Source organism: Lepidochelys kempii, chromosome 6 (genome assembly GCF_965140285.1).
Source record: "Lepidochelys kempii isolate rLepKem1 chromosome 6, rLepKem1.hap1, whole genome shotgun sequence".
Taxonomy (NCBI): Eukaryota; Metazoa; Chordata; order Testudines; family Cheloniidae; genus Lepidochelys; species Lepidochelys kempii.
The window spans coordinates 21,051,442-21,078,807 of record NC_136385.1 but is presented as its reverse complement, the minus strand read 5'-3'; the positions used below and the strand labels follow the sequence as shown (position 1 = coordinate 21,078,807).

Here is a 27,366-nt window from a genome sequence, read left to right as displayed (position 1 = left end):
TGGCGCAGCAATGCCCACTAACGGGGTGCGAATTTTAAAGAGCACCAACATGCTGTGTACTAACTGGCCTCTGTAGACCCTGGTAGCGCACACTAAATGCTCCCTAGTGCATGTTACTGTAGAGCTATGGAATCAGTAACTATGTTAACGTGCAGTAGGAAACATTTAGTGTACACCAGCAGAGTCTATGTGGGCCGGTTAGTGTGCAGCATGCGGTGTGCTTTAGAATTCACAACCCTCTAGCATGCATTATCAAGCTGGGTAGACAAACCCTGTGATAAATTAAGCTATTAAGATGTTAATTTCAAACACTGATTCTAGAAATTGCTCAAAATACAGAATGCTGTAGCATGTAAATTACCTATATGCAGTAGGAGCTATTGATTGTCATAAATAAGTTCTGAAGCATACACTACCTCTTATGTTTTATTTGCTTTTTTATACATATGGTTCACAACAAAGTTATATTAAATAAAAACAATGACATTTGAAATACCTGGAAAGAAGATTTAGGCTTCCATCTAGCAAAGCACTTAACTTGCTTAATTTTATTCATGTGAATAGTCCTTGTTGAAGGTGATGGGATTACCCAGGTGATTAAATTTAAGCCCGTATTTAAATGCTTTGCTGGACCAGGGACATAGTGGAAGAATACTATAAGAAATAGGAAAAAACAAATGAAATAAAAACACTGCTCTGTCATATCAAACTCCAGTATAGAGCAGTGTGGAAGTGTTTTTAGAACATTAGTATTTGTGATTAACATATAAAACTTGGAAATAAATTGATTAAATATTTATTGTGTGAATAAAGATGGACCTAAGTGAGGATGCAAAAATGTGAACACCTTCAAAATACAGTTATCTGCAGCTAGACTGAATATTGACAGGTACAGTATATATGGACCCAAACCAAATATTCACAAAACTCCCACAAAAATGGGCAGTGAATGTTTAATCCCTTTTAAAGTAGTGCAGCTCTACTTATTATAATTGGAAGAGCAGGTGTGGGGATAGGGTCTAGAGAAAACTTTGAGGCCTTGATTTTCAGCTGCGCCTCCATCCAATCTCCATTTCTGCAGGTGTTTTTGGGCACCCGTAGTGAACTGCATATATAAATATCAATCATTCACATCTAACTACCAGATTTGAGGGAGCAAAATTGCAACTGCAAAAATGAAGGCCATATCTAAAAATCTTGGGTTTAATATTTAACTTTTTCCCCAAACTGGAAAAGTAGAGAAAACACCAAAAGATGTATATTACAAGTAATAAAGTAGCTCTCTACTCTTCTGATTTTAATAAGTACTTTCATAGTACTAAAAGGGGCCTAATCCTAAATCCTAAAATAGGCCTCTTTTGGGGCTTAATCCTAAAATCATTGACTTCGATACCTTACTTAGGTAAACTCCCCTCAAAACCATGTAAATTATTTGGATTTCAATGGCAGTTTTGTTTGGGTAAAGACTCCAGAATCTGGCCCAAAGCAATGATGTTGTTTTATGGAAAATTCTTTAACATAAGTAAAATATTCTAGGTGACTCTGAAATGTTTTGGTCCTGATTCTGATCTCACTTAAACCCTGTAATTCAGAATCAACTGAGTTAAAGTCAATGGAGTTACGTCAGTGTGAGATCAAAATCAGCCCACTGAGTAATAATAGTACTCAGAATACAGTGATGCGCAATAAAGTGAACACTCATTAGTTTTAGAATACATTGTACATTACTCAACTGTCAGCCCTTTGGACTTAAATTCTGAATGTAGAATTTGTGATAAGCATCTCCCAAACTCTTCCAAGATCATTTGTTCTGCTAGACAAAGAGAGTAAGCTTCTTTTTCTGCCTCTTCAGCTTGTGCCAGGAGACAAGCACACGTTGCTTCAACCACTTCCCAGGATATACATGTAGTAGGTTGCCTGTCAGGAAAAAAAACACAATATAAAATACTTGAATAGTAAACACTCAATATATGAAAGACAAATTACACTCTACTAAACTTACTGAAACTGAAAATACATAGTGCTGAGTCACGGTAGTTGCATAGTTACTAGATAGCATATTCCTGTGGGACATCTTAGTCCTCTACTTGTAACAGCTCTAGAAGCCAACAAGCTGCTTCTGAATCCTCCTAATTAATCACATGTAAGATAGTTTTCAGAGTAGCAGCCGTGTTAGTCTGTATTTGCAAAAAGAAAAGGAGTACTTGTGGCACCTTAGAGACTAACCAATTTATTTGAGCATGAGCTTCTGTGAGCTACAGCTCACTTCATCGGATGCAAGTGAGCTGTAGCTCACGAAAGCTTATGCTCAAATAAATTGGTTAGTCTCTAAGGTGCCACAAGTACTCCTTTTCTTTTTATGTAAGATAGTGTTCACACTAAGGGATAAGTGCATCCAAGTGCTGCATACATAGTACAAGTTGGGAAAGATGGTGCAATGAATTTCTTTCCTCTTTTGTAAGAAACAGTCAGATTCCCACCTTTGCAGTCAAGGAACATGGTCTACCATTTAAGAGGCCTAGTCAGGCACCATGGTATTTGTTCCAGGAAACAACACACATTAGCTGAAAACATACTCTGCTCATTTTTAAGCAAAAGGCAGTGAGTGTCCTCTCCTGGCACTCAGAGCCATCTTGCTTCAAGTCAACAGGATGACTCTTGTAACCCCCATATGGTTGCCATCATTCCACTCCCCCTGCAGCATGACTCAAGCAAGTAATGGCAGGACTTAGTACTAACTAACTAATTAACCAACCTCACAAGTACATGCACAAACAGTAAGCCTACAAAAACTATTTAAATTAATCAAAATAAGTCACCAGTCAGTTTTTAAAACAGAATTAATAATATGATTTTTTAAAAATTATATATGAAGGTTAAAAAATAAAAAGCCGTGGTTGATGCAGTGAAAAATTCACCTTGCATAGAAGCTTCTGGGCCTGATGCAAGGTCCATTGAAGTCAATGGAGAGACTCCTATAAATTTCAATGGGCTTTGGATCCTTATTAAGTTTTATTATGTTTATTAGGATGGTCCCTAGGGTCCACAAAAGAATGGGGTCCTGTTGGGCTGGGCACTGTTAAGAGTAGTAGACAGTCCCTGTCCCATATAGCGTACAATCTACATGGGCAAGACAGACAACAAGTAGAGGAGAAAGGGGTATAACATACAAGCAGGGTGAACAATGTGATCACCTGCAAACATTGTGTAAATGACATTTTAAAAAAATTCTTTGGCCACGATTTTGTTAAGAGGGGATTAGCTAAATCGAAAGACAAATAAGGGAGAAGGGATGCTAAAAATGAGTGGGATGGGGAAGAGAGAAGAGTGGGGGAAGGATCAGGTCCTCAATCAGTAAAAAAGTAATTGCAGTTCGGTAAGTAGGTGTAATATTTATAAACCCTAAAGGATGCACAGTGTATTCCTAACGGGTTTGTCTTAAATCACCTTTCTAAGCCTATAAATCCAAAATTATGTGTGGATCCACAGATATCTGTTATACAAACCATTAGTCAATATTAGTCACTATTTTTTAGATAACGCAGTGATGGGCACTTCAGAAAAATCTAAAATAACATGGACAGATAGATGGACTTCATTTTGTTAATGCCAAATATTCACCTGTCTCGTCTAGATTTTGATAACATATCAAATGTAGATGTTGAAACAAGGATGTTTCCTTCATTATTTCTAATCTCTGTGTAGTTTGGCATGTTCATTAGTGTTTTTCGATCTGGGCTTTCTTCATAATTTTTGCAACCAATGCATTTGCAAATAGAGGAACACATAATTTTCGCCTGGAAAAAACAAAATACTTTGATTTAAACCAACACTAAAATCATAAATTACTAAACATACATAAGAGTATCTATTGGAGCCATGCTACCACAGACTCACCCTGACTGTTCCAGTCCTGGAGACTCCCAGAGGGAGACTAGAGAAAAGTCAGCAGAGCAAGGGGCTATTATCAGCTTTTCCAAGTATTCTCTGTGGGGCCACAGAGGGGAATGATTGGGATGTGTATGCCTCGAACCATGCACATGGCCCACCCACTCCTTCCCTCTAGCCTGCCTAGTCTCCTTCAGCTCCCGCAGCATGGACTCCAGACGTGTGGAGGACTTTGCTGGATCAGATGGGAGGGCAATGACACAGAAGCAACTGAGCCACCCTTCCACACGGACAGGAAAAATCTGCACTTGGGGCCTGATCCAAAAGTCCAATGAAGCCAATGGGAAACTGTCCTCTGCCTTCAAATGCTTTTGGATCAGGGGTGGGGCAAGGCCCTTCAGGGACCAAACAACAACTGAGAACTGGTGGAGCGTAGTTGTGCTTTGCTACTCCCAACACAGCCTTTCCCCATCCCCTACACTGGAGCAAGGAGTGCAGTTGGCATAGGAGCCTGCTGAGAGCTCCTCCACCCCCATAGGGAAATTCTTAGCTGGTGACCCACAGCCAGATCAGGGAAAAGGATCTGTCCCCCTAAGTTGAATAAGATTTAGAACGAACAATCTGAGGGGGGAAAAGACAAATATTTATTTTTAGTGTCTAACATTATTTATGCAAAAACAGCTGGATCAGAACATATCCATTTTCATTAAGAACACGATTAATGCTAGGAAAGTTCACTTGACTAACCTCAAAGCACTCACAATAATTCTTAAGGCACCCTGAGCGCTTGCAATTACATCCTTTGTTGTGGCGAGGTTTAATATCCCCCAGTTTCCCTTTCCCAATCTTTGGTAGGAAAGCTTCTGGGTTTCTATCAAGACAAGCCTAGAACAAAAAGCATTGGCATGTGAGACATTCACAGAAATTTTCCTTATGTAAAATACAAGATCAACTGTGCTTATGAAAAAAAAAGTACTTACATGTAATTCTTATTCTCTGAGGCATGTGCAATAGACCCACACCTCTGAGTCTGGATATCTAGTGTAAAGTAAGTGGGAATTCCTATAACTCAAAATTCTGAGCTGACAGGGCTCAGCCAAGGGTACCATGTGCTGTCCCTCTTATGGTAAACTCTAGTGACTCCTACTCTCCAGCTCACTTAAGATTAGTCTGGTACATGGCACATTATTCTTAAATAATCTTAATATAATATGGCTCAATCACGAAATGCTAAAGCTCACTCATTGTGCAAACTGAAGCCACTGTCACCAGAAATATAACATTCCATGTAAGAAACTTGAAGTCACTGGTATTTATCTGAGGAGGTTTCATCAGATTTATAAATATCATACTAAAGGTCTGATCTAAAGCCCTTTTGTTGAAGACAATGGGAGTCTTTCAGTTGACTTCAATGGGTTTTCAATCAGGCCTTAAGATTTCATGACACCAAGGACTTCTAAAAGGCAGGCTTTAAATGTAACAAGCCCCTCATGAATCGGAGGAAAAGGGACAGCAGAGAAACTGGTCTGCCTTCAGCGTGGTGATACACACAACTGAAACAGGACCCAGAGGTGAAAGTAAGCCGGTACGCCCCGGTACAGCGTACCGGCAAGAGCTGGTGCGCAGTACCAGGGTGGATTGGCTTCCCTGGGTGCAATTTAAAGGGCCTGCGGCTCCCAGCGGAGATTTAAAGGGCCCAGGGCGGTAGCAGCGGCTGAGCCCTGGGCCCTTTAAATCGTCCCTGGAGCCCCACCGCCGCTTCCCCAGGGCTCCGGCAGGCTCTGGGGACAATTTAAAGGGTCCGGGGCAGCAGTGGCGGCTGGAGCCCCGTCCCCGGAGCCCTGCTACCGGAGCCCTGGGGAAGCGGCGGCGGGGCTCTGGGGACGATTTAAAGGGCCCAGGGCTCCGGCCGCTGCTACCACCCCAGGCCCTTTAAACCGCTGCCAGAGCCCCTGGCTGCCGCTGTTACCACAGGGAGGGGGAAGGAGGCACTTGCCGGTACAGGGTGCGCCGGGGCTGGCTCTGACCCCCCTCAGCCCCGCCCCTTCCGGGAGCCAGAGCCGGCCCCAGCTCAGCCCCGTACCGGTAAGTCCCTACACTTACTTTCATCCCTGCAGTAACCAAATATACTCTCCAGGATGCAATCTGAAGTAGCAAGGAGAACTTCAGGCACCTGCTTGGAGAGTCCAAACCTCTCCAGCTTTACCATCCAAAGAGCCATGCTGACACAGAAAGAAATCCAAGGGTATGATGCAATGAAGTGCCATGGTTTTGTGTGATCAGATGTGACAAAACTCTCAGTCTGATGAGATCAGCATCAGCTACTACCACTATTCACAGTGCTTAGAACTATATTGGGGAATTCCTGACAGTTGCAGTCTAGGAGCACAGACCAAGTAATACAGAGTTATTATAACGCACCTACCTTTGGAAAATAGATTTCTTTTATGTTCAAATTTTACAAAAATTAGCTAGATAATATAATTCTGTTGTAACAGCCGAGACAGATATACTATATTGCTTCTTGCATAGCAATTAGCCCTCTATTTTTCACTCTTTTATTCCCCTCAAAGGTTAATCAAAGGCTCCAAATATGGAGGTGATCTTCCTTCCAAGACATCAGGTTCAACATAGCTGCCATTAAAGAGCCTTTATATTACTGCATGAGTCATACAGAAAGAGTAACAAAAGGGCCCTATGAAATGCCCATTCCTCTCATGTTGAGGGGTCTATCAGACCGGATAACAACTTGGATATCAGTTTCTTCTGTTTGATTTTGAGACATTACACATTTTTTCTTCCAAGTGAAAATCTTTTCTTAAATTAAATTCTGATATGCTCCACTTCCCTCCAATTTTTTCGAGGACATCCCTCACAGTTCAACTAAAATAATGCTGATTATGATCCAAAAGGGTCAAAAGTCCTATGAAGTGAATGAAAATTTTTAACTGCAATGACTTTTTTTTATTTAAAAACAATATACGGACTATATGCCACTTACTCTATCTAGGTTTTAAATCGGACTATTTTAAATTACAGAATTTTTGAAGCCGAACCAAAACCAACAAAAACACTTGTATATTTTTTCCTGTCTGAACTAGATACATATTATACTTTTATTACCTTAATAGCTTTAAACCGCTCAGTTTCATGAAATGGATTGTTGTAACAATTATTACAGTTGCAGTTGTTGCAAAAATCACCATTGGCAAAGCAATCGCAATATCTGTGTTTAACAAAGCAAATATATATACAAATTTAGAATTTTTCATCATTCTCCTTTTTCAAGAAAGAATTTCTGGTAACCAAACAAGAAACATATATGTCTCACACACACACTATATCTGATGCTTACTTCTCTCTCACACATTTTATAATCTATGCCAAAACCATAATGACATAATGAAATTCTATCAGCATCTGTATATCTCTCTCTCTATATATATCATAGAATCATAGAATATCAGGGTTAGAAGGGACCTCAGGAGGTCATCTAGTCCAACCCCCTGCTCAAAGCAGGACCAATCCCCATTTAAATCATCCCAGCCAGGGCTTTGTCAAGCCTGACCTTAAAAACTTCTAAGGAAGGAGATTCTACCACCTCCCTAGGTAACACATTCCAGTGTTTCACCACCCTCCTAGTGAAAAAGTTTTTCCTAATATCCAACCTAAACCTCCCACACTGCAACTTGAGACCATTACTCCTTGTCCTGTCATCTTCTACCACTGAGAACAGTCTAGAACCATCCTCTTTGGAACCACCTCTCAGGTAGTTGAAAGCAGCTATCAAATCCCCCCTCATTCCTCTCTTCTACAGACTAAACAATCCCAGTTCCCTCAGCCTCTCCTCATAACTCATGTGTTCCAGACCCCTAATCATTTTTGTTGCCCTTCACTGGACTCTCTCCAATTTTTCCACATCCTTCTTGTAGTGTGGGGCCCAAAACTGGACACAGTACTCCAGATGGGGCCTCACCAATGTTGAATAGAGTGGAACGATCACGTCCCTCGATCTGCTGGCTATGCCCCTACTTATACATCCCAAAATGCCATTGGCCTTCTTGGCAACAAGGGCACACTGTTGACTCATATCCAGCTTCTTGTCCACTGTCACCCCTAGGTCCTTTTCCGCAGAACTGCTGCCTAGCCATTCGGTCCCTAGTCTGTAGCTGTGCATTGGGTTCTTCCATCCTAAGTGCAGGACCCTGCACTTATCCTTGTTGAACCTCATCAGATTTCTTTTGGCCCAATCCTCCAATTTGTCTAGGTCCCTCTGTATCCTATCCCTGCCCTCCAGTGTATCTACCACTCCTCCCAGTTTAGTATCATCCGCAAATTTGCTGAGAGTGCAATCCACACCATCCTCCAGATCATTTATGAAGATATTGAACAAAACCGGCCCCAAGACCGACCCCTGGGGCACTCCACTTGACACCGGCTGCCAACTAGACATGGAGCCATTGATCACTACCCGTTGAGCCCGACAATCTAGCCAACTTTCTACCCACCTTATAGTGCATTCATCCAGCCCATACTTCTTTAACTTGCTGACAAGAATACTGTGGGAGACGGTGCCAAAAGCTTTGCTAAAGTCAAGAAACAATACATCCACTGCTTTCCCTTCATCCACAGAACCAGTAATCTCATCATGGAAGGCAATTAGATTAGTCAGGCATTCCCTTGGTGAATCCATGCTGACTGTTCCTGATGTATATATATACATGGAGAGAAGTGAGCCTCAAGTATACAGAAGTTGATACAATTTCATAATGTTTTTGCCACATATTATAATCAATATTATTTAGTTTCAGGTTTTATTCTTCAAAACTCTGGACCATATGTAGTCATGTACACCTCTGGGCCAGATCCACGGGTGGTGTAAACAGGCCTAGCTATAATGACCACAATGGGGTTACACTAATTTACATCCACTAAGGATCTGACCCTCTCTGGTTTTAACCCAACATACTAATTGTGTATTTTGGGACATGCATGCATTCTATTTCGTGTTTTCTAAGCTTTGCCTTTTCCAAAATAAACTTAGCTCATATTTCATAATAAATGCTAGATGGTTAGTTACTTACAATTTCAAACACTGAGATTTGGTACAGTTACATGGTTTTTTAGACTTTGTATCCCATGAACTAAGAGGCAATCTATAAAGTTTAAAAAAGAAAAGAAATTAAATGATACTTGAATGTAAAAACTTATTAAAATAAATTATGATTCTTTTTCCCCCAAACCACAAATCCTGACTTTTTAGCATCAGATATCAGTATTATTTAAAGATGATTTGCAAATACAGCATAATTAAGAAAGATTCATTAGCTATAGAATTATATGGTGAATTCCCCATAGTTAGATTTAGAGTCATCAGCATATAAATTAACGTTTAAAACTGATATATTTTGTTTTTTCAGGTCCCCGAAGTCCAAATCACTGACTCCAAGTGATGCCTAGCATGCGCATGCTTGTAACATCACATCAACTATGGAGTCTGCCGGAACATACAGCAGGCAAATCGGACGGTTTAGGAGATGTCGGATAAACACAGATTTTTTTTTAAAGCATATTATGTAGGTTTTCTCAATTTTTTTTTGATGTAGCATGAAATAAGGGAATGTCAAATTCTTGAAATATTTCAGAGCTGAAAGAAAGGAAAGGACCTCAGATGTGACTGGGCCTATGGAAAGGTGATGGGGAGAGAGGAGAATCTGCTTTTTATTTGAAGTTTTCAGCTGGGGTTTTACTGAAGAGTTAGAGTACGGGATAAATCTGCAGCACTACAGAGAGTTTTGCAAAGAGTTTGGAGTGCAGAAGGGAGAAGATATATGGACTGATCCAAAAAATCCAAAACTAAAACAAGGTTTGTTTCATGGTTTTTGTCAAGGAAAATCATGCCTCACCAATCTATTAGAATTCTTTGAAGGGGTCAACAACTATATGAACAAGGGTTCTCCAGTGGATATAGCGTACTTGGACTTTCAGAAAGCCTTTGACAAGGTCCCTCACCAAAGGCTCTTAAGTAAAGTAAGCCATTATGGGATAAGAGGGAATGTCCTCTCATGGATCAGTAACTGGTTAAAAGACGGGAAACAAAGGGTAGGAATTAATGGTCAGTTTTAAGAATGGAGAAAGGTAAATAGTGGTCATCAAGGGATCTGTACTGGATCCAGTGCTGTTCAAACATATTCATAAATGATCTGGAAAAAGTGGTGTACAGTGAGGTGGCAAAATTTGCAGATGATACAAAATTACTCAAGATACTTAAGTCCAAAGCAGACTGAGAAGAGTTACAAAGGGATATCATAAAACTGGATGACTGGACATCAAAATGGCAGATGAAATTTAATGTTATGAATGCAAAGTAATCCACATTAGAAAACATAAGCCCAACTATACATGCAAAATGATAAATTCTAAATTAGCTATTACCACTCAAAAAAGAGATCTTGGAGTCTTTGTGGATAGTTCTCTCAAAACATCCGCTCAATGTGTAGCAGCAGTCAAAAAAGCGAACAGAATGTTGGGAATCAATGGGACCAATACAGCATTGGAGAGTATGACTAACAGTTGTTGAAATTAAGTGCTCTAAGTAGAGCTGGACAGAGGAAGCCACCATTTGCAGGGTGCAACTGTGATGTCCTGGCCCTTTAAATGTTTGAGCATACCCCCCCCCCCAGTGCAAAGCCTCACTTTTGTGTTAGTTTCAGTTTTCCTACTGAACAATAAAGCTACCATCACATCAGTCAGCTGTGCTTTTATCAGCTCCCATTGTGTCTATCTCCTTCTGTGCTGGGTTCTAATAGAACATATTAGTGATGAGGAATTTTTATCCCATGAGTGTCTAGTGCTCCCTTTGCCTGAAGAAGACAATCATTATCATCAACATCATCATCAAAAGGAAAAAAGTTCATCTAGACTCAGAGGCACAAGGTGACAATCTGCTGCTTTTTGCTGCTGGGACTGTGAGAGCCAACTAGCTAGAGAGGGAGAAGTAGGCAAATAAAACTGAACAAAAGATAAAGGGTTCTGCAATTACTGCTGGAGTTGTGAAAACAAAGCAGTGAGGCAGAAGCAAGCAGAGAGGGAGCCCAAGTACAACCACAGGAAGAATTCTGCATTCTGCAGTGTAGACAGAGCCAGAAGAGGCAGACTAAGTGCAGCCAGTGCACAGTAAAAAGGAAAAAAAAGTTTCACTGTGGGAAAGAAGACCTTCAGGAAATGTGAAGTCCAACAGGAGAGCAGAGAAATGGCAACTTTTGTGGGAAATGTTGGTGAGTTTGATGAAGACCAGAAATCATGGGTAGCGTACCTTGAACGTTTTGAGCAATTTCTTGCTTGCAACTCCATTTCAGACATACAAAGAGTTTCAATCTTGCTGACAATGATGGGTTCAAAGGCATATGGACTGCTGTGTGACCTACTGTCTCCAACCATGCCCTGAACTGCCACGTCTGCCACAATTCCTGCAACAATGCAGGAATATTTTTTCCTACCCCACTGATGAAGCAGAATAATATTGGTTCCATCAGTTACATCAGAGAAGTGGAGAGTCAGAAGTACAATTTATTGCTGCTCTCAGAATGTTGTCAGAACACTGTCAGTTCCAACAAATATTAAGTGACGCCCACATGACCAATCTGTCTCTGGATTATGCAATGACCAGATCTGGAAAAAGTTACTGACTGTATCAGCCCTTTCACATGCAAAAAGGCTGTTGAGATAGCAATTGTCATGGAGACTGCAGAGAAGGATTTGCTGAAATTTAATGTGAATCAAGAAGTTCCCCTCCTGCACTGGCGAGACAAAGGACCACAGGAACTTAAGGAACTTCTGTGTGGCTGTTATGCATAAACCACATGTGCTGAGAAGGAATGCTGGGCATGCCAACTTATCTTCAGGAAGTGCAAAAAGAAAGGACACATTGCTGTGACCTGTCACACAGTTCAATGACCAGCAACACAGAGTAGCCATACATCTAAGAAGACACCTATCGAGACTGAACCTAAGAAAGGATGGAAGTCGGGAATTCATCATATGGAAAAAGACAAGAGTTCTTGTGACACTGATCAAGACCTAGCACTACATCTGTTATCAGAAGCTGGAGTAAAAGATGCTATCTTGGTCACATTCTTGATCGAGGGAGTTCCTACAAGAATGCAGCTTGATACTGGAGCTGCCATCTCACTGAGTTCTGCATCTACCTATCACCAGATGTTGTCACAAGTTCCTCTGGAACAGTGGTTCTCAACCAGAGGTCCGGGGCCCCCTGGGGGGTCATGAGCAGGTTTCAGGGGGTCTGCCAAAATTAACCAGAGAGCAGGGCTGGTGTTAGACTCACTGGGGTCTGCGGCTGAAGCATAAGCCTGAGCCCCACTACCCAGATTGAAGCCGAAGCCCAAGTAATTTACCTTTGCAGGGCCCCCTGTGGTGTGGGGCTCCGGGAAATTGCCCTGCTTGCTACACCCTAATGCCAGACCTAGCTTTTAATCTACTGGATATGCAGAAAAACAACTGTTATAGCACAGGTGCGCCATGGAGATTTTATAGCATGTAGGGGGGCCTCAGAAAGAAAAAGGCTGAGAACCCCTGCTCTGGAAGACACCTTCATGGTTTTGAAGACTTATACTGGAGAAAAGTTAGTCCCCAAAGGGATACTCCAGGTGAAAGTTCACCTTCATGGACAATCAGTTGTTTTACCCTTGTATGTGATTGAAGGAAAGTATCCACCATTCTCTGCCAGATCTTGAACTGAGAAGCTCAAGGTGAATTGGGTTAAGATCAAGGTGATAAGAAAAGCATCTTGAAATCAAGAAACACTGGGCAGAAACTCCAAAATTTTTGAAAAGGAAGTTGGACAGATGAGCAACAGGTCAGTGAAGCTCACTGTTAAGTCTTTAAGGTGTTTCATGTTAACCACATAAATGATAATGTACATACATTAGGGAAGTTTTTTAAAATAGGGTGGGGAAATGTGATGTCCTGTCCCTTTAAATGTTGGAGCACTCCTCCCTCCCCAGTGCAAAGCTTTGCTTTCCTGTTAGTTTCAGTTTTGCTGAAGAACAATAAAGTTACCACCACAGCAATCTGCTGTGTTTCTATTAGTTCCCTCTGTGTCAATCTCCTTCTCTGTTGTGTCCAACTGTCACTGCAACAACAACTTTTATTGGTCCTACAAAACTCAGGAACTATGTTACATATTTTTGAGCATTATCTTGAATCTAACAATTTACATATTTACAGACAAACAGCATTATTGTAACAGAAATGCTTTCTTTATTGGGAGAGAGAGGAAAAGACATATTAAGAACAACAGTATCAGTGCTTGAAGTGAACTCTCCAAAACGAGAAGAAATATTACAATTGTACAAAATAACTTGACACTGAAATTAGTAGCAAATTAAAGGTTTTGTGTTTCTTACCCAACTAAAGTCATTTTTGTTGGCCCTTGAAGATTTCCTTCCGATTGGAATGTGACACTGCTAGCTACTGATTGTAAGGATCCATTCTCAAGCTGTTCAAAATAATAAGCAAAAATTCTGTTTGTGCTAAGTTTTAATAAAGACAAATCATTTCTGTTACTATGAGAATGAGACAGAGAACAGTGGACTGGTTTAATCAGGTAGAAGTTACTAATAAAACTAACGGAGGCACAGATCTTGGGAAAATATGTAGTCACATTCTTTAGAAAGGTTCAATATGCCAGGACCCTTGTCTTCATTATTACAGAGAACTAGCAGTAAGTTTAATTTTTGCTGTTCAGCACTGGCACAATATTTTCATGCTGCTGTCTAGTCTGGGTCCAATCTCTTTTTAATTCCGGCAGTCAGTAGCCACTGGCCACTGCCACTGATGTTTTCCATTGAGTTTAAATGTAATAAACCCTTTGACTGGCCCCAGAGCATGTGAAATTTAAAGAGAGAACAACCATTAGGACCTTTTTTGGAGAGGATCAGAGAAAGAAAGGCTGGGGCTCTGTTGGGAGGTTATACAGATAGAAGGAGAAAACAGGGGACCGTTGGGAAGAAGAGGATGGGAAGGAATGTAGAAGTAGAGGATACAGAAAGATATGGCAAACAAAACTGAAAATTTCTTTACACCACATTTCCAGTGTGTTTCACCCCTGACCTGCAGACACCATCTTTAGGGATAAGAGAAAACTTCAGGCGCCTTACTCCATTCAGCGCTTGGGGTTTCTCTTCTCTCTTCTTTGATATAGACACTTATCCACTAGGAATTCGACTGAGCCACAAATTCATCTGACACATTTCATGCAAATTAATATAATTCAAATCACATGTCATCAGGTAATAACTCCCAGTCACTATTGATTTGAACTCTATTTGTACTGACAGGCCAGAAATCCAGGGCTTTCTATCTTCTTATCAGACTTCTGTACCATTGTTTTATTTAAACTAACACACGGTTCTAACAACTACCCCAGTGATAATAAATAAATAACAAGGACAACAACCTGAATACTTATAAAGATTAATAACAATGAACATTTCAAGTCTTAAACCCGGGTGGGTAGAGAAGAGGGAAATCCTACTGAAGTACAACAGAGGATGCTTGCCAGAGTGCTTATGATGGCAGAAAAAATTAATGCCCAGCATATGTATTATGCATTGGGTTGTGATTGCTCCACTTCAAATTTTGACATTTTAAACAAACACTCACACATGCACACAGAAGGCAAAAGTGAATTTTAATTCCAAAACCATTTCATATTTTATATATGGTGGGAATTTCTTCCAGTTCTTTGCTCAATCCCCCAAGGTGCTGACCACCTTCAACTCTGACAGGTTTGAATGGGAGTTGAAGGATAATTGGCACCTCACAAGTGTGACTTTTCAGACTACTATGCTTAGCTCATGTTCTCTTTTCAAAGCTTCTGGATGAAGTGTTTCCTCCTTTCCAGGCAAAAATCAGGAAGTTGTGATTTCATTTACAAACAGAAACAAGTCTCTAACTCCTTGTCTGTATGGTGACACAGTCTGGACTACAGGTGTGTGATTTGTAGAGCACACTAAACTGTTGATCTCTGACTACCCTGTGTAAACTCTGCTGACATGAACTAAAAGGTACCTAGTTCGCATTGATGTAGTCCTGTTTCAGACAGGACTATGTTAACTCAGAGTAGATAATTTTTAGATCATGCAAGCCAGAAGGGTCGTCACAGGGCAGTTAGAGTGGAACACTTCAAAAAGCTCTACAAATCACACACCCATAGTCCAGATTGTGGCACTGTGTAGACAAACCCTGAAACAGTTTCCAATCATAACAGCTCATATATGGATTTGTGCTGGAAATGGCCCACCTGATGATCACTTTAGATAAGCTATTACCAGCAGGACAGTGGGGTGGGAGGAGGTATTGGTTCATATTCTCTGTGTATATATAAAGTCTGCTGCAGTTTCCACGATATGCATCTGATGAAGTGAGCTGTAGCTCACGAAAGCTTATGCTCTAATAAATTGGTTAGTCTCTAAGGTGCCACAAGTACTCCTTTTCTTTTAGCTCATATATGAACACCAAATTTAAGATCTTGATACTGTAATAATTACATTCTTTCTAAAAGGTATGTTCTTAATACTGGGACCACCTTCAGTCTTCCAAAAATGATATTGAAATCACAGGCCTCTATATATCTAACATTATTGTACACTGGATGCAGACCTAGCCAAGCGTTATACAATAACATGTACATAGCAGCTAGAAATTCTGATTTAAAGGATCTTTACATAATTTACAATGTATTGGTTACTTCCCTAAGTCAAATAAATATCCCATTTTATGAATAAATGAGAAGCTTTAAGCGAAGGAATGACAGTATATTTACTTTTTTCTTCTTCTTCTTTTTTTTTTTTTAAAGGCTTCCTCACCTGTTGTTCATTGAGATCCACTTTACCTGGAATTGGTAACAATTGTCCCAGCAGAGTTGTCATAGGGTTAGGCACATCTGATAAGAAAAAGTTTATATGAAGTTAATTGGATTGCTCATAGGTCATAAAGTTAAGCACACGCGCAAGTGTTTTCAGGATCAAAGCCTACACTTGTGGGAACAGGTGTGCCATTTAGCATCTTTAAACCTTTCTTTTATTAAAGAAAAAGACATTTCCTAAGTTTATCTTCCACCTCCACCTCTTTTTCACAGATTAGCTTGGAACCAAACCCATGCTTCCCCTACAATAAATATTGTTAATGGAGGGCCCAGAAGATAGCTCTCCAGAAACATTTCTTTTAACTTTGCAAAAGGGTTGCATTTTGGAATTAATGCTAAACAATTGCACACAGCCACCAAAGGCCATCACCATTTTGTCAACAAGTAAGTTGACCATTGGAGGCCTTTACTCTTTGACATTAAATGCATCAGAATATGTTTAAAAATACTCCAAATGCAAATTTTATAGCCTAAAATACCTTTACAAATAAGTAACTGACAGAAACTTCCATTGCATTTATTTTGGATTCTTATTTTACAACTTTCAAAGTCAAAAGAATGCACTTGGAGCAGAAGTATTTGCCTATGAACAAAAATTACTGCTAGAAAAATAAGGAGGAGGCCATAGCCCTAGAGAGAGTTTCTTTACATAGGTCCTAATTCAGCAATGCACTCAAGCACATGCTTAACTTGAAGTCCGTGAACAGTCCCACTCACTTTAATTCATATTAATCTTCCACACCAGTTTGAAAAAAAAAGGAATATTAGGCTCTATGAGATTGGCAAGATGAATCTTGCTTTCTGAAATTAATTTACAGATGCCTTCTTGCAGATGTTGTAAGAAAAAATCGAGCTCAGAAAAAAGCTCAAATTGGAAATTTCTGGAGTCCATCAGCCTGGGACTTTAGTGGACTTAATTTCTGGTTCTTCTAATACTGGGCCTCCCATTGCCCTCTGTTCCATACTATGAAGGTGAGTAAAATGGAAGGAAGTCTGGTCAAATGGGAGATAAAGACATATGGTTGTTCTCTGATATGGTTTCACCCTCCTCTCCTCTGGAGATACTGTGACTGTAATAGAATTTGGAATTTTAATATAAATATTTTCCTCATTTTGGATCTTTCAAATTTATCCTTGGTAAGGCCTTGTTTTTTTCTTACACTATATAAAATGTGTTGGGCATGTGCAGAATCTACTGAAGTCAATCAGGGTTGGAAATGCTCTGCATCTTGTGAAATTGAGCCTGTTAGTCATGTTTTTACAGTGCCTAACATAATGAGACCCTGATCTCAGACTGGTGCCCATTGGCACTACTGGAATACAAACAACACATAATAATAAAAACAACATGGAAGGAGACAATGGTAAGATAGCTCTTAATGCTAAATCAGTGCCCCTTCATCTGCTTTTTATTTTTGCAGAAAGAGTAACATTTGGTGGCAAGCTTCTGTAAATGCAAGTTGGTGTCATCCTTGAGAATGCATATGGCTTGGAGCAAACTGCTTCCTACTGAATGTAATCTGTTTATTAACATCATATACCAATTCACTAATTTCAGCACATCTCTTGTAGCAATCTTGTGGTCTTTTTGTGAAGTACCTAGCAGACATTGTAAAATAATAATTAATAATAATTGGTGGTAGCCACATTAGTCCTGGCTCATCTCAGCACCACTGTTGCTTAGAAACACAAACACATAGTTACATGTTAATTATTTGTGGCATAATATCTGACACATTATTTAAAATTTTCATTTTCTTTGTACCTGACTGAAGATAATTATGTTGGTTTTGATACTGGGGAACCAGATGAACTGTTTTTAGTTCTCTTGTGCCAGAATTGTTTATACAGAGTATTTGAGTACCTCCTTTCAACTGGCAGATCACCTGAAATACATCATAAATTATTAGTTTTCATCTAAGAGATAGTCATTCTAGGCCAGGGGTTGGAAACCTTTCAGAAGTGGTGTGCGGAGTCTTCATTTATTCACTCTAATTTAAGGTTTCGCGTGCCAGTAATACATTTTAATGTTTTTAGAAGGTCTCTCTCTCTAAGTCTATATTATGTAACTAACTATTGTTGTATGTCAAGTAAACAAGGTTTTTAAAATGTCTAAGAAGCTTCATTTAAAATTAAATTAAAATGCAGATCTTATCAGTTTAGTGCAGTGGTTTTTAACCGGGGGTGCACACACCCCCTGGGGGTGCGAGATGCCCTTTCTGGGGGTGCGAGACCTGCGAGATTTTTTTAGAAGGTAAATCATCGAAAACACAAATTAAGCACAGGCACGTAAGTACAACTACTTTGTTTCATCAAACCTATGTATTTATTAACATTATACATTTTTTAACGATTACTGTAATATACAAACAGAGTTTTAAAGTTTTTAAGCTAACTGTAGTGTAATTTTTGATAAGGGGTGAAAGAACATATTTTGAGAACTTCAGACCATCAGCGGGCTGAGCAGGGCCAGATGTAGTGTATTAAATTGCTTTCCATAGGAATGTGCTACTTACGGTTTATGGCTGCCAGTCCTGATGCTCTGAGTGGCATGGTAAGGGGACAGGAAACAGGGGTGGTTGGATAGGCATGGGAGTCCCGGGGAGCCTGTCATGGGTTATGGGTGTGGATAGGGGTCAGGGCACAGGGAGCATGGGGGCTTGGATCGGGGGGTGGGGTCCCAGAGGGGACAGATAGGGGTGGGGGGTCCTGGGAGGGGGCGGTCAGGAGACAAGAAGCGGGGGGGTTGGATGCGTGGAGGGTTCTGAGGGGGGCAGAGGGTCCCGAGAGGGGGTGGTCAGGGGACAAGGAATACAGGGGGTTGGATGGGTCAGAGGTTATGGGGGGGCAGTCAGGGGGCGGGAAGTGGGAGGAGGCGGATGGGGGCGCACTGTTTGGAGAGGCACAGCCTTCCCTACCCTGGTGTAGTGTATTAAATTTCTCCCTGTAGGAATGTGCTACTTATGGTGTAATACTTATGGCTGCCAGTCCTGGTGCTTCAAAAGTAGCACATTCCTATGGGGAGAAACTTAATACACTGCACCAGCGGACAGAACCCCAGACCAGCGGCGGCCTGAGCGGCTTAGCCCGCCGCCAGTCTGGGGTTCCGTCCGCTGGCCCCGCTCAGCCCGCTGCCAGCCTGGGGTTCCATTCACCCAGGCTGGCAGCGGGCTGAGTGGGGACGGCGGCCGGGACCCCAGCTAGCAGCAGCATGCCAGTAAAAATTGGCTCGTGTGCCGCCTTTGGCACGCGTGCCGCAGGTTGCCAACCCCTGTTCTAGGCAGATAGATACAAAGGTTTTCATAAGAATACCTATCTGTCTGATTGCAGAATGCCGTTGAATGGCTATGCTGCTGCTCCTCATCTCAGGCGGGAAGGATTCATAGCTTTCTAGACTCCCCAACCATGGAACTCCCCAAGACACATTCCAATTACTAGTGCTGTGTTTAGGATTTGTCCCGCAAGACAGAAATATGGCTCTGCAATGGTGTTTCATTTTGTTCACTCAACTATAACTATAGAGCAAGCATCTCTTTTTGGATGTAGCCAACGCCACAGCTTGCTTTGTTTCTAATGTTATATCGTAAATACAGACAAAATATAGTATAATTAAATATAGGCTCCTGGATCATTAGTTCTGTGGAACAGGGACTGCCTTCTCATTACTTGTCTGTGTAGCACCCACATAGGGGTGCCCTGATTGGGACTTCTAGACTACTCTAATGCAAATAAATAAGCAAACAAACAAACATAATTTCCTTCAATGTGTACTGTTCCTGTCAGTTTCAGGCAGAAATTACCACTGGATTGGAATCTTTTCTGTGTGAACAGCTGGGGTCCTCCATTACGTTTTGTGTAGTCAGTAACTTGCAGCTGGTTTCTCCTGCCTTTGAATTCTGAAAAACTGCTTCCTTTTGGTTATTAGCCATATTACTAACAATTGCCTCTCTTACTTCCGCCTGAGAAAAATAAATAGTTTCACATCTTAAAAAGAATACTTTAAATGCTACTTTAAATTGCAGTGCCAATAGGACAGGAGATGAAAATTTATAGCTGCATAAACAATGCATTTTAAAGCAAAAACTGTATTCAAACCTAATTTGGAAAATAGCTAGTTCTAACTGTCACAGCTTAGGCTGAATGATTTTCATTTAATATTCAAATGAAAATACTGATGTAAGCAGAGTCAGAGTGAGCTCTACCCTGACATCTGGTGGTGAGCTGTGGAAAAGGACTTCAGGGGCTGATCTTGTTTGCATGAGCACACCCACCCTGCCTAAGACAATGGACTGCCTGCCCAAATGGTCACTTTGGCTTCTGTGGGATCCCAAGTCTCTTTGTTATTGGGGCAGGAGTAATAAAGCATTGTTATCCTGGTTATGTGAATCAAGGACCGTAAAACTGTACTTGGCATTTTATGATGGAGGGACTCGTCAACCAAGCAGCACTCGCTAGGCAAGAGACATGGGTTCCAAAACCAGTGAATTGAGAGAGGTTGGGGACAGGTATGTGTACGTGGCAGTGTGGGCCCTAAACACCACTTTGATCCTTCCTCTCTCCACCGTGTATCACAGACCTAATTTTGACTCCATTAGGAGTCTTGTTACATGCTGCAGAGCTGAAATCACTGATAGCTAGGTCTAAGTATTGGACCGATTTTGGTCTCGTGGTGCACCAGCACTAAGGCTCCCCTACTACTAGCTAAACTCATTGAGAGCTGAAGTCACTGAAGAGCTGAAGTTACTAAGAGCTGAGATCACTGAGAGCTGTGTTAAGTGGGGGAGGGGCCTGAAGACAAGTTGGTGAGTGGCTAGCAGGACGGCTAGTGGAGGGGAGCAGAGCAGATAGCAGGGCGGCTGGCGGAGCAGAGCAGACAGCAGGACAGCGAGCAGAGTGTATAGCAGAGTGGCTGGCGGAGTGGAGCAGACAGCAGGACAGCGAGCGGAGCGGATAGCACGGCAGCTGGTGGAGAGGTGCAGCTGGCGGTGAAGACTGCAGCAGAACCCCATGGAGAGGTGTGGCACTTGGCCGTCACCCCAAGCAGCGGAGCATGTAGGATGTCCCCCCTCCTATACCTCCCTCCACCTTCACCCAGGCTGGTAGGTAAACTCTGCAGATGAACCTCTGAACTCTGGGACTGCACTGACCAAGGTCAGAAACTATGGGTGGGGTGACTGTTGGGTTGCTGGACTTAAGACCCTGAGGGGAAAAGGACTCTGCCAAACTTCCTTGGGGGTGGGTCATTTGCTCATGGTTTGTGTTATGAATCCTGTTGGTGGTGTTTCCCTCCTTTATTAAAAGGCTTTTGCTACACTCAGACTCCGTGCTTGCGAGAGGGGACGTATTATCTCTTAGAGGTGCTCAGGGGGGTGGTATGTAATTGTCCCAGGTCACTGGGTGAGGGCTCAAGCCGGTTTTGCCTTGTGTTAGTAAAACGGAACCCCTAGATACTGAATCCGGCCCTTGTTGCTGCCAACTCTGACGGGCAGAAGGGTTATACTTCTAAAGAATAACAATGGGTAATGCACAAAGATATATTCTACAGTAACAAAGACGTTCCCTCCCTTCCTATACTGGCAATCATCAGCTCAGTTCCACACTGCACTGGAGAAGCTAAGAAACTGCTTTAGCAACTAATGTGAAACACATGAATTAGTCATAAAATACACAACTTGAGTCCTATGGACCCAAGGGATTTAATTTAATTAACAACTGAGCAATGACTTCAGGACTGGGTGAGGGATAGCTCAGTGGTTTGAGCATTGGCCTGCTAAACCCAGGGTTGTGAGCTCAATCCTTGAGGGGGCCATTTAGGGATCTGGAGCAAAAATTGGGGATTGGTCCTGCTTTGAGCAGGAGGTTGGACTAGATGACCTCCTGAGGTCCCTTCCAACCCTGATATTCTATGACTGGGACCTAACAGTTTAAGCAGCATTCCCATACTATGACATTTGTCACAGTGGTCAGTGACTAAACTTTGGTGGCACTCTTCTTCAAATGGGAATTGCCACACCTTTACTCATTGGCAACACTATCCACCATAAAGCATTTGTCAAGCTGGTACATGGAAGAACTGTAGTACCCACTACAAAATGATCAAACCTCTGAATAAACCCCTGATTCATTCAATGCACACACTAAAGCACTCACCAGGAACCCTGGCACACCTTGTCCATGACAGTGTTCTAGGGGTGTCTAGCAAAAAGTTCTCCAACCTGGAATTTCTTTGTTTTTATGGTTTGTCTTTTATAAATCTAGGAAATTACATTTAAAAAACCCAAACACAGTAAGAGAATGTTAGGGTTGCAAAGTGAAGCACTCCAACACTAGGAATTGCCAGTATTATAGTTGTACCCCAGTCTTAACTCTGCCCCTTTGTATGCACGCAACGTAATACAGGCTCAGATGCTAAGTGACAGCTGAGGGGTTTTTGGCATAGCTCAGGATGGGAAGGTAGCCACAAGCCACATTTGTATTCTCTGACTGTACAGGGATGACTGGCCACAATCCATGTGACTGCCTGAGGCAAAGGGGTAGCATAGAAGCTACTACACCATCCAAGATCCCCCTGGGCTGGGGAAATCCTTTGGGGGCAGGCATGGCAGCTATAGTGCATTACATTATCAAATAAAAGGCATCTGCAAGACTAGTGTCTCTTTCGGGCCCTGATTTAGCAAAGCCTCATTGGGTACATCCATGTCGCCTGCAGACTGCCCGCAGAAGCAAGTCTCCCAGCCCAGGATGAGACACTTGGGGATTGGAGCTTGTGCTAGTGATCTAAAAAGAACTGTGTAGGCAGTGCTTTGAAGTTGAGGCTTGGGTTGGAACTCAGGCTCTGAAGCCTACCCTCTTCCTTAGGCTTCAGAGCCTGAGCTCCAGCCCAAACCATGATATCTACACAGCTACTTTCAATGCAGTAGTGCAAGCTCCACTAACCTGAGTCTGTCAACCCAGAAATACCCATTCTCTTCAATGACAGCTGCTGGTCCTCAGCACTTCTGAAAATCAGCCACTTACTTAGGTGCTTAGCAGCCTGATCCAAAACCCACTGAAGTCAATCAGAGTCTTTCCATTGACTTCAGTGGGTTTTAGATTAGCCCCTAAATGAGGATTTAGGAGCCTAACTTTACAGCCAAGATTTTCAAAAATGGATGTCTAATGTTCTCTTTTTTCTGTTGTATGTGGAATATGTAGGACTGCATTTGAAAAAACATTTTACCCTTTGGCAGTTTATGTGATTTCCATTTTCAATTTCTACAATATTTTGCCTGTAAGATCAAAAACAAAGAACAAAAGCTTTCAGAAAAATAATAATAACATCCTAAATTCATACTTACAAGTTCATCACAGACAGGAGCACTAGTCTGAGGTAAAGTGCTGACCTCACTGCAAGGTTCTGTCACACAAAATGGAGGGGTTTTTTTTTAACAAACAATGAGGACAATGGCAAACATTAGGAGATCTTTTATACTATAGGTCTGAGGAAAAAAAGATTTGGACATCACAGGATTGCGTAGGACACTGACAAAAATTAAAACAAGCACTCTGAAAGTGCAGCCCGGCTTGCGTAAAAATATTGAATGTTCTCCTATAACAGACTTCCTGTCAGGAATGTTGGGAAAAGAGACCCCAATATTGAGCCAGCCTGATGTTTCTCAAAACAGCTGGGAAAAATTATACATTTCTCAGCGATGTTATGTTAATAAAGGCTAATGATGTGCAACTTGCCACTGGAGGGATTCTAATACCTGATCACATGACAAATGGCTATGAGATACCTCATACATTAGAAGAACCAACTGGAGAACATGCTTTGTGGTCTGGCACCCATATAAAGGCAGCTTTGACTTTTTGGCACTGGCTCATGCTACGACTGATGCAGAGCAGCATAATCGCAGGAGGAGCTCCAAAAGGCAACATTCTTCAAGGATGCACAATCCCTCTGTAGGGAGCACACCCCCGGCATCACTACTTAGGAAGATGCAGCATGATCCCTTCTGCATATCTGTCCAGCTCTGTATATCCGGCTTTACTCCTGTCTCTTCCCTCACCCCTTTGGCTAGTAAGCAAGGAATACTGTTGCACACAGGGAGTGCAACTGTGCATGGCCTCTATGCAATGGTGTCAGGCTCCTTTTGCCCATCTCCACCACCTCTCCTTCCCTTGTACAACTGTGTATGGACAGGGCGCAAAGTGGCCATTACTGAGCTCCTGAGACGAGAGCTCATGCCTACCTACTTGAACCTGAGCAATATCTTTTCAAAGGACCAAGGAGAAAGCTATCCTTTAATTGAACTTTATATCTTTTCAAAATAACCAGTGAGCTACGATAATTTTTTCAAACACATACTCTATCAAACTTCTTCAGCTTCCTTATGGACATCAAAGTAAAAAGAGGTACATGGGTAGAAACAATACTTCCTAGAAATTAAAAACAATTTCCTTTCAACCTCCATGATGTAAAGCCCACATTATCACATAGCAAGATCAAAGGTCACAAAGCTAGCCTGCAATCAGAAATTAGAACACTGGGGAACAATTCAGAGGATTGGTGATGGTATATCATACTTCTTACCTTTCAGTAACTGGTTCAAATTTGGGCCTTGTGAGTAATGACAAAAAATAATTCCCATTTAATAGCTGTTCAGTGGCTTATATCAAATGAGCTTGTGATTGCAGTTTTATTTCTAATGTGTAAGCATCCACATTACAAATCTCCAATTACAAGTGGCACTCACTGCTGGCAGACTCAGCAGAGAGGTCAAGATCTAAAATAACCTGAAGACTGATAATCTCCCTAACTAAGACAGGTCATGGGCAATAAACAAAAATTCACGGAAGCTGTGACCTGTCTGTGACTTTTGCTGCTGCGGCTCCATGGTTTCCCCTACCACCATGGTGGCTGGGTGCTGTGGGGTTCCTCCTCTGCATGTGGCAGCTGGAAGCTACAGAGGGGCCCCCCTCCACCAACGGTGGCTGTGGGCTGCAGGGTGACCATATTTCCCAAAGAGAAAACTGGATGCCCTCAGCCACTTGCCAAAGGCACCCTCTACCCACCCTCCTGCGCGAGGCTGTCACCCACTGCTGGAACCCTGACGAGGGCCCCTACAGGAGGCTGTCACCTGTCACTGGAACTGTGCAGGGGGCCCCTGGGGCTGAAGCAGAGAATGTTATAGAGGTCTCTGGAAGTCACGGATTCCGTGACTTCCATGACCTCTGTGACATAAACATAGCCTTATGCATGGATAAATAGAAGACTTTCATCTCAATCCCATCACACTTTAATAAGTGCTAACAAAAAATTCACTTAGAGGAGAAAAACAAACTAGAAATCTGAACAGTCATGCACACACAGGCACAAAGAGAAACTTCTATATACAGGGACAGTCAATCATTTATACTGTCAGTTGTAGATGGAAGACCAAATTAAAAAAATCAAACTCACAGTAGGCGACTTCTTCAAACACTTACCATCGGAGCTATTTGGCAAGGCTTGTGACTGTACACAACTATTAAGCATTCCTTTGAATTGGTCATAACAAATACAATTATTCGCACCAGTAACTGGATCTAGTAGCGGTCTGAATACCTAGAGAAAGAGAATAGTTTTCTTTCATTCCTTTCTTTAACTTCAACACACTTATAGAAAAATGTAGCTATTTGATTTCAATTGTGAAAAATCATAGCCATTTAGTTCAAAGTTTAAGAGAAGGTTGCTCAGCTTGTGCAGTAATTGAGGTTCTTCGAGATGTGTGTCCCTGTGGGTGCTCCACTTCAGGTGTCGGTGCATCCCAGTGCCATCGATCGGAGATCTTCAGTAGCAGTGTCTAGTCAGGGTGCGCATGCGCAGTAGCAGTCTTGAGGTGCCACTGGTGCCTCATCTAGCATGCTCACGCCCCGACCCTTTCAGTTGCTTTCTCTACCGTGGAGTGTTTAGCTCGTACTCCGAAATAGAGGGGAGAAGGGTCGGTAGTGGAGCACTCACAGGGATTCACACATCTCGAAGAACCTCAGTTACTGCACATGGTGAGTAAATGTCTCTTCTTCTTCAAGTGCTGTCCCTGCGGGCGCTCCACTTCAGGTGAATGTAGAGCACTGCCCTCATGAGGATGGAAAGGACTTAGGAGTTCAGTTTGTTGCTGAGGCTAGTACAGTGAGGCTGAGTCTTGTGTCTGAGCTTGAACCAAAAGTAATTGCATCGTGGTTCGTGAATGTGTGTTAAGAGGCCCGACACTCTGATGGAACCTTTAGAAACGGTGTGGCAAACGTAGACATCAGATGTCTAGAATGGGCACATTGTGTAGGAATGCTATGGAGGTAGATGAGGCTCCTGTTGAGTGGGTTCTGATGCCCGGAGGGGCTTCAGTGTTGTATAGCACATATGGACACAGCTAGATATGAATTTAGATAATCTTTGCGTAGATATGGCAGAGCCCTCTGATCGTTCTGTTGTTGACACAAAAAGTCGAGGTGATTTCCGGAGGGGCTTCGTTCTCGCCAGATAAAATGCTAATCCAATGTGTACAGGACAGTCTCTTGAGTGTTAGTGAGTGGTTTTGGATGAAATGTAGGTAAGTGAATCAGTTGGTTGAGATGGAACAAGGACAATATTTTGGGCATAAACTAAGGATGCGTTCTAAGTGTCACTTTATCCTTGAAGAATATTGTATATTGCAGGTGAGCCATGAGAGCCCCTATTTCACTGACTCTTCACACCAATCTAATGGTGACCAGGAATGCCACTTTCATAGATAAGTGAAGTGATGACCATGTGGCTAAGGGTTCAAATGGGGCTATGGTTAGACTTCTGAGTAGATTTAAGACCCATGCTGGTGTGGGTTCTCAGATGTCTGGGTACATGTTCTGTATGCCCGCGAGAAACTGCTTAGTAATCGGGTGAGCAAATATCGAAGTCCCGTCTACCTGCTGATGGAAGGCTGTGATGGTGGCAAGATGAACTCTATGTGAACTCATAGCAAGCCCTGAGTTCTTTAGGGATAATAAATATTGCAGGATTAGTGGAAGTGGTGCCTGGCTTGCAGATATTTGTTTGTTCTGGCACCATAGGAAGAATCTTTTCCATTTTTGGAGGTAAGTAGTACGCGTGTTGTGATTCCTGCTGTTTATTAACACTTGTTTTACATGTTCTGAGCAGGTTAGTTCATCGCAGTGGAGCCATGAAGGAGCCACACCATCAGCTGAAGTTTCTCTGGGTCTGGATGGAGGACTTGACCATTGTCCTGAGAGAGAAGATTCCATAGGGGAGGGAGAGTGAACGATGTGCACATCACCATGGGTGTCAGGTAAGGGAACCATGTCGGTACTATGAGTATTATTTTGGCCCTGTCGGTTTGTATTTTAGAGGTATTGGTGGGAATGTGTATAGGAGGGGAGCGTTCCATTTGATGAGAAACACGTCCCCTAGGGATCATGCCCCTAGTCCTGCTTGTGAGCAAAGCTTTGGGCATTTCTTGTTTACTGATTTCATGAACAGCTCTATGTGTGGGGATCCCCATACGTGAAATATGTGT

The 27,366-nt window shown here is 42.0% G+C and overlaps 1 protein-coding gene across 1 annotated transcript in view; it reads right to left on the bottom strand.

Annotated features, from left to right (window-relative positions):
* Window positions 1–438: 438 nt before the first annotated feature.
* Window positions 439–27,366, bottom strand: part of TESMIN (testis expressed metallothionein like protein) — a 42,353-nt gene continuing 15,425 nt past the window's right edge. The window contains exons 3-11 of the mRNA XM_078853149.1: window positions 19,636–19,794; window positions 17,601–17,721; window positions 15,777–15,853; window positions 13,314–13,405; window positions 8,973–9,044; window positions 7,012–7,114; window positions 4,636–4,773; window positions 3,622–3,797; window positions 439–1,917 (exon numbers count right to left, since the gene is read on the bottom strand). Of these exons, the coding sequence (XP_078709275.1) occupies window positions 1,725–1,917; window positions 3,622–3,797; window positions 4,636–4,773; window positions 7,012–7,114; window positions 8,973–9,044; window positions 13,314–13,405; window positions 15,777–15,853; window positions 17,601–17,721; window positions 19,636–19,794 (1,131 nt within the window). The 3' untranslated portion in view covers window positions 439–1,724. The remainder of the gene's footprint in view (window positions 1,918–3,621; window positions 3,798–4,635; window positions 4,774–7,011; window positions 7,115–8,972; window positions 9,045–13,313; window positions 13,406–15,776; window positions 15,854–17,600; window positions 17,722–19,635; window positions 19,795–27,366) is intronic.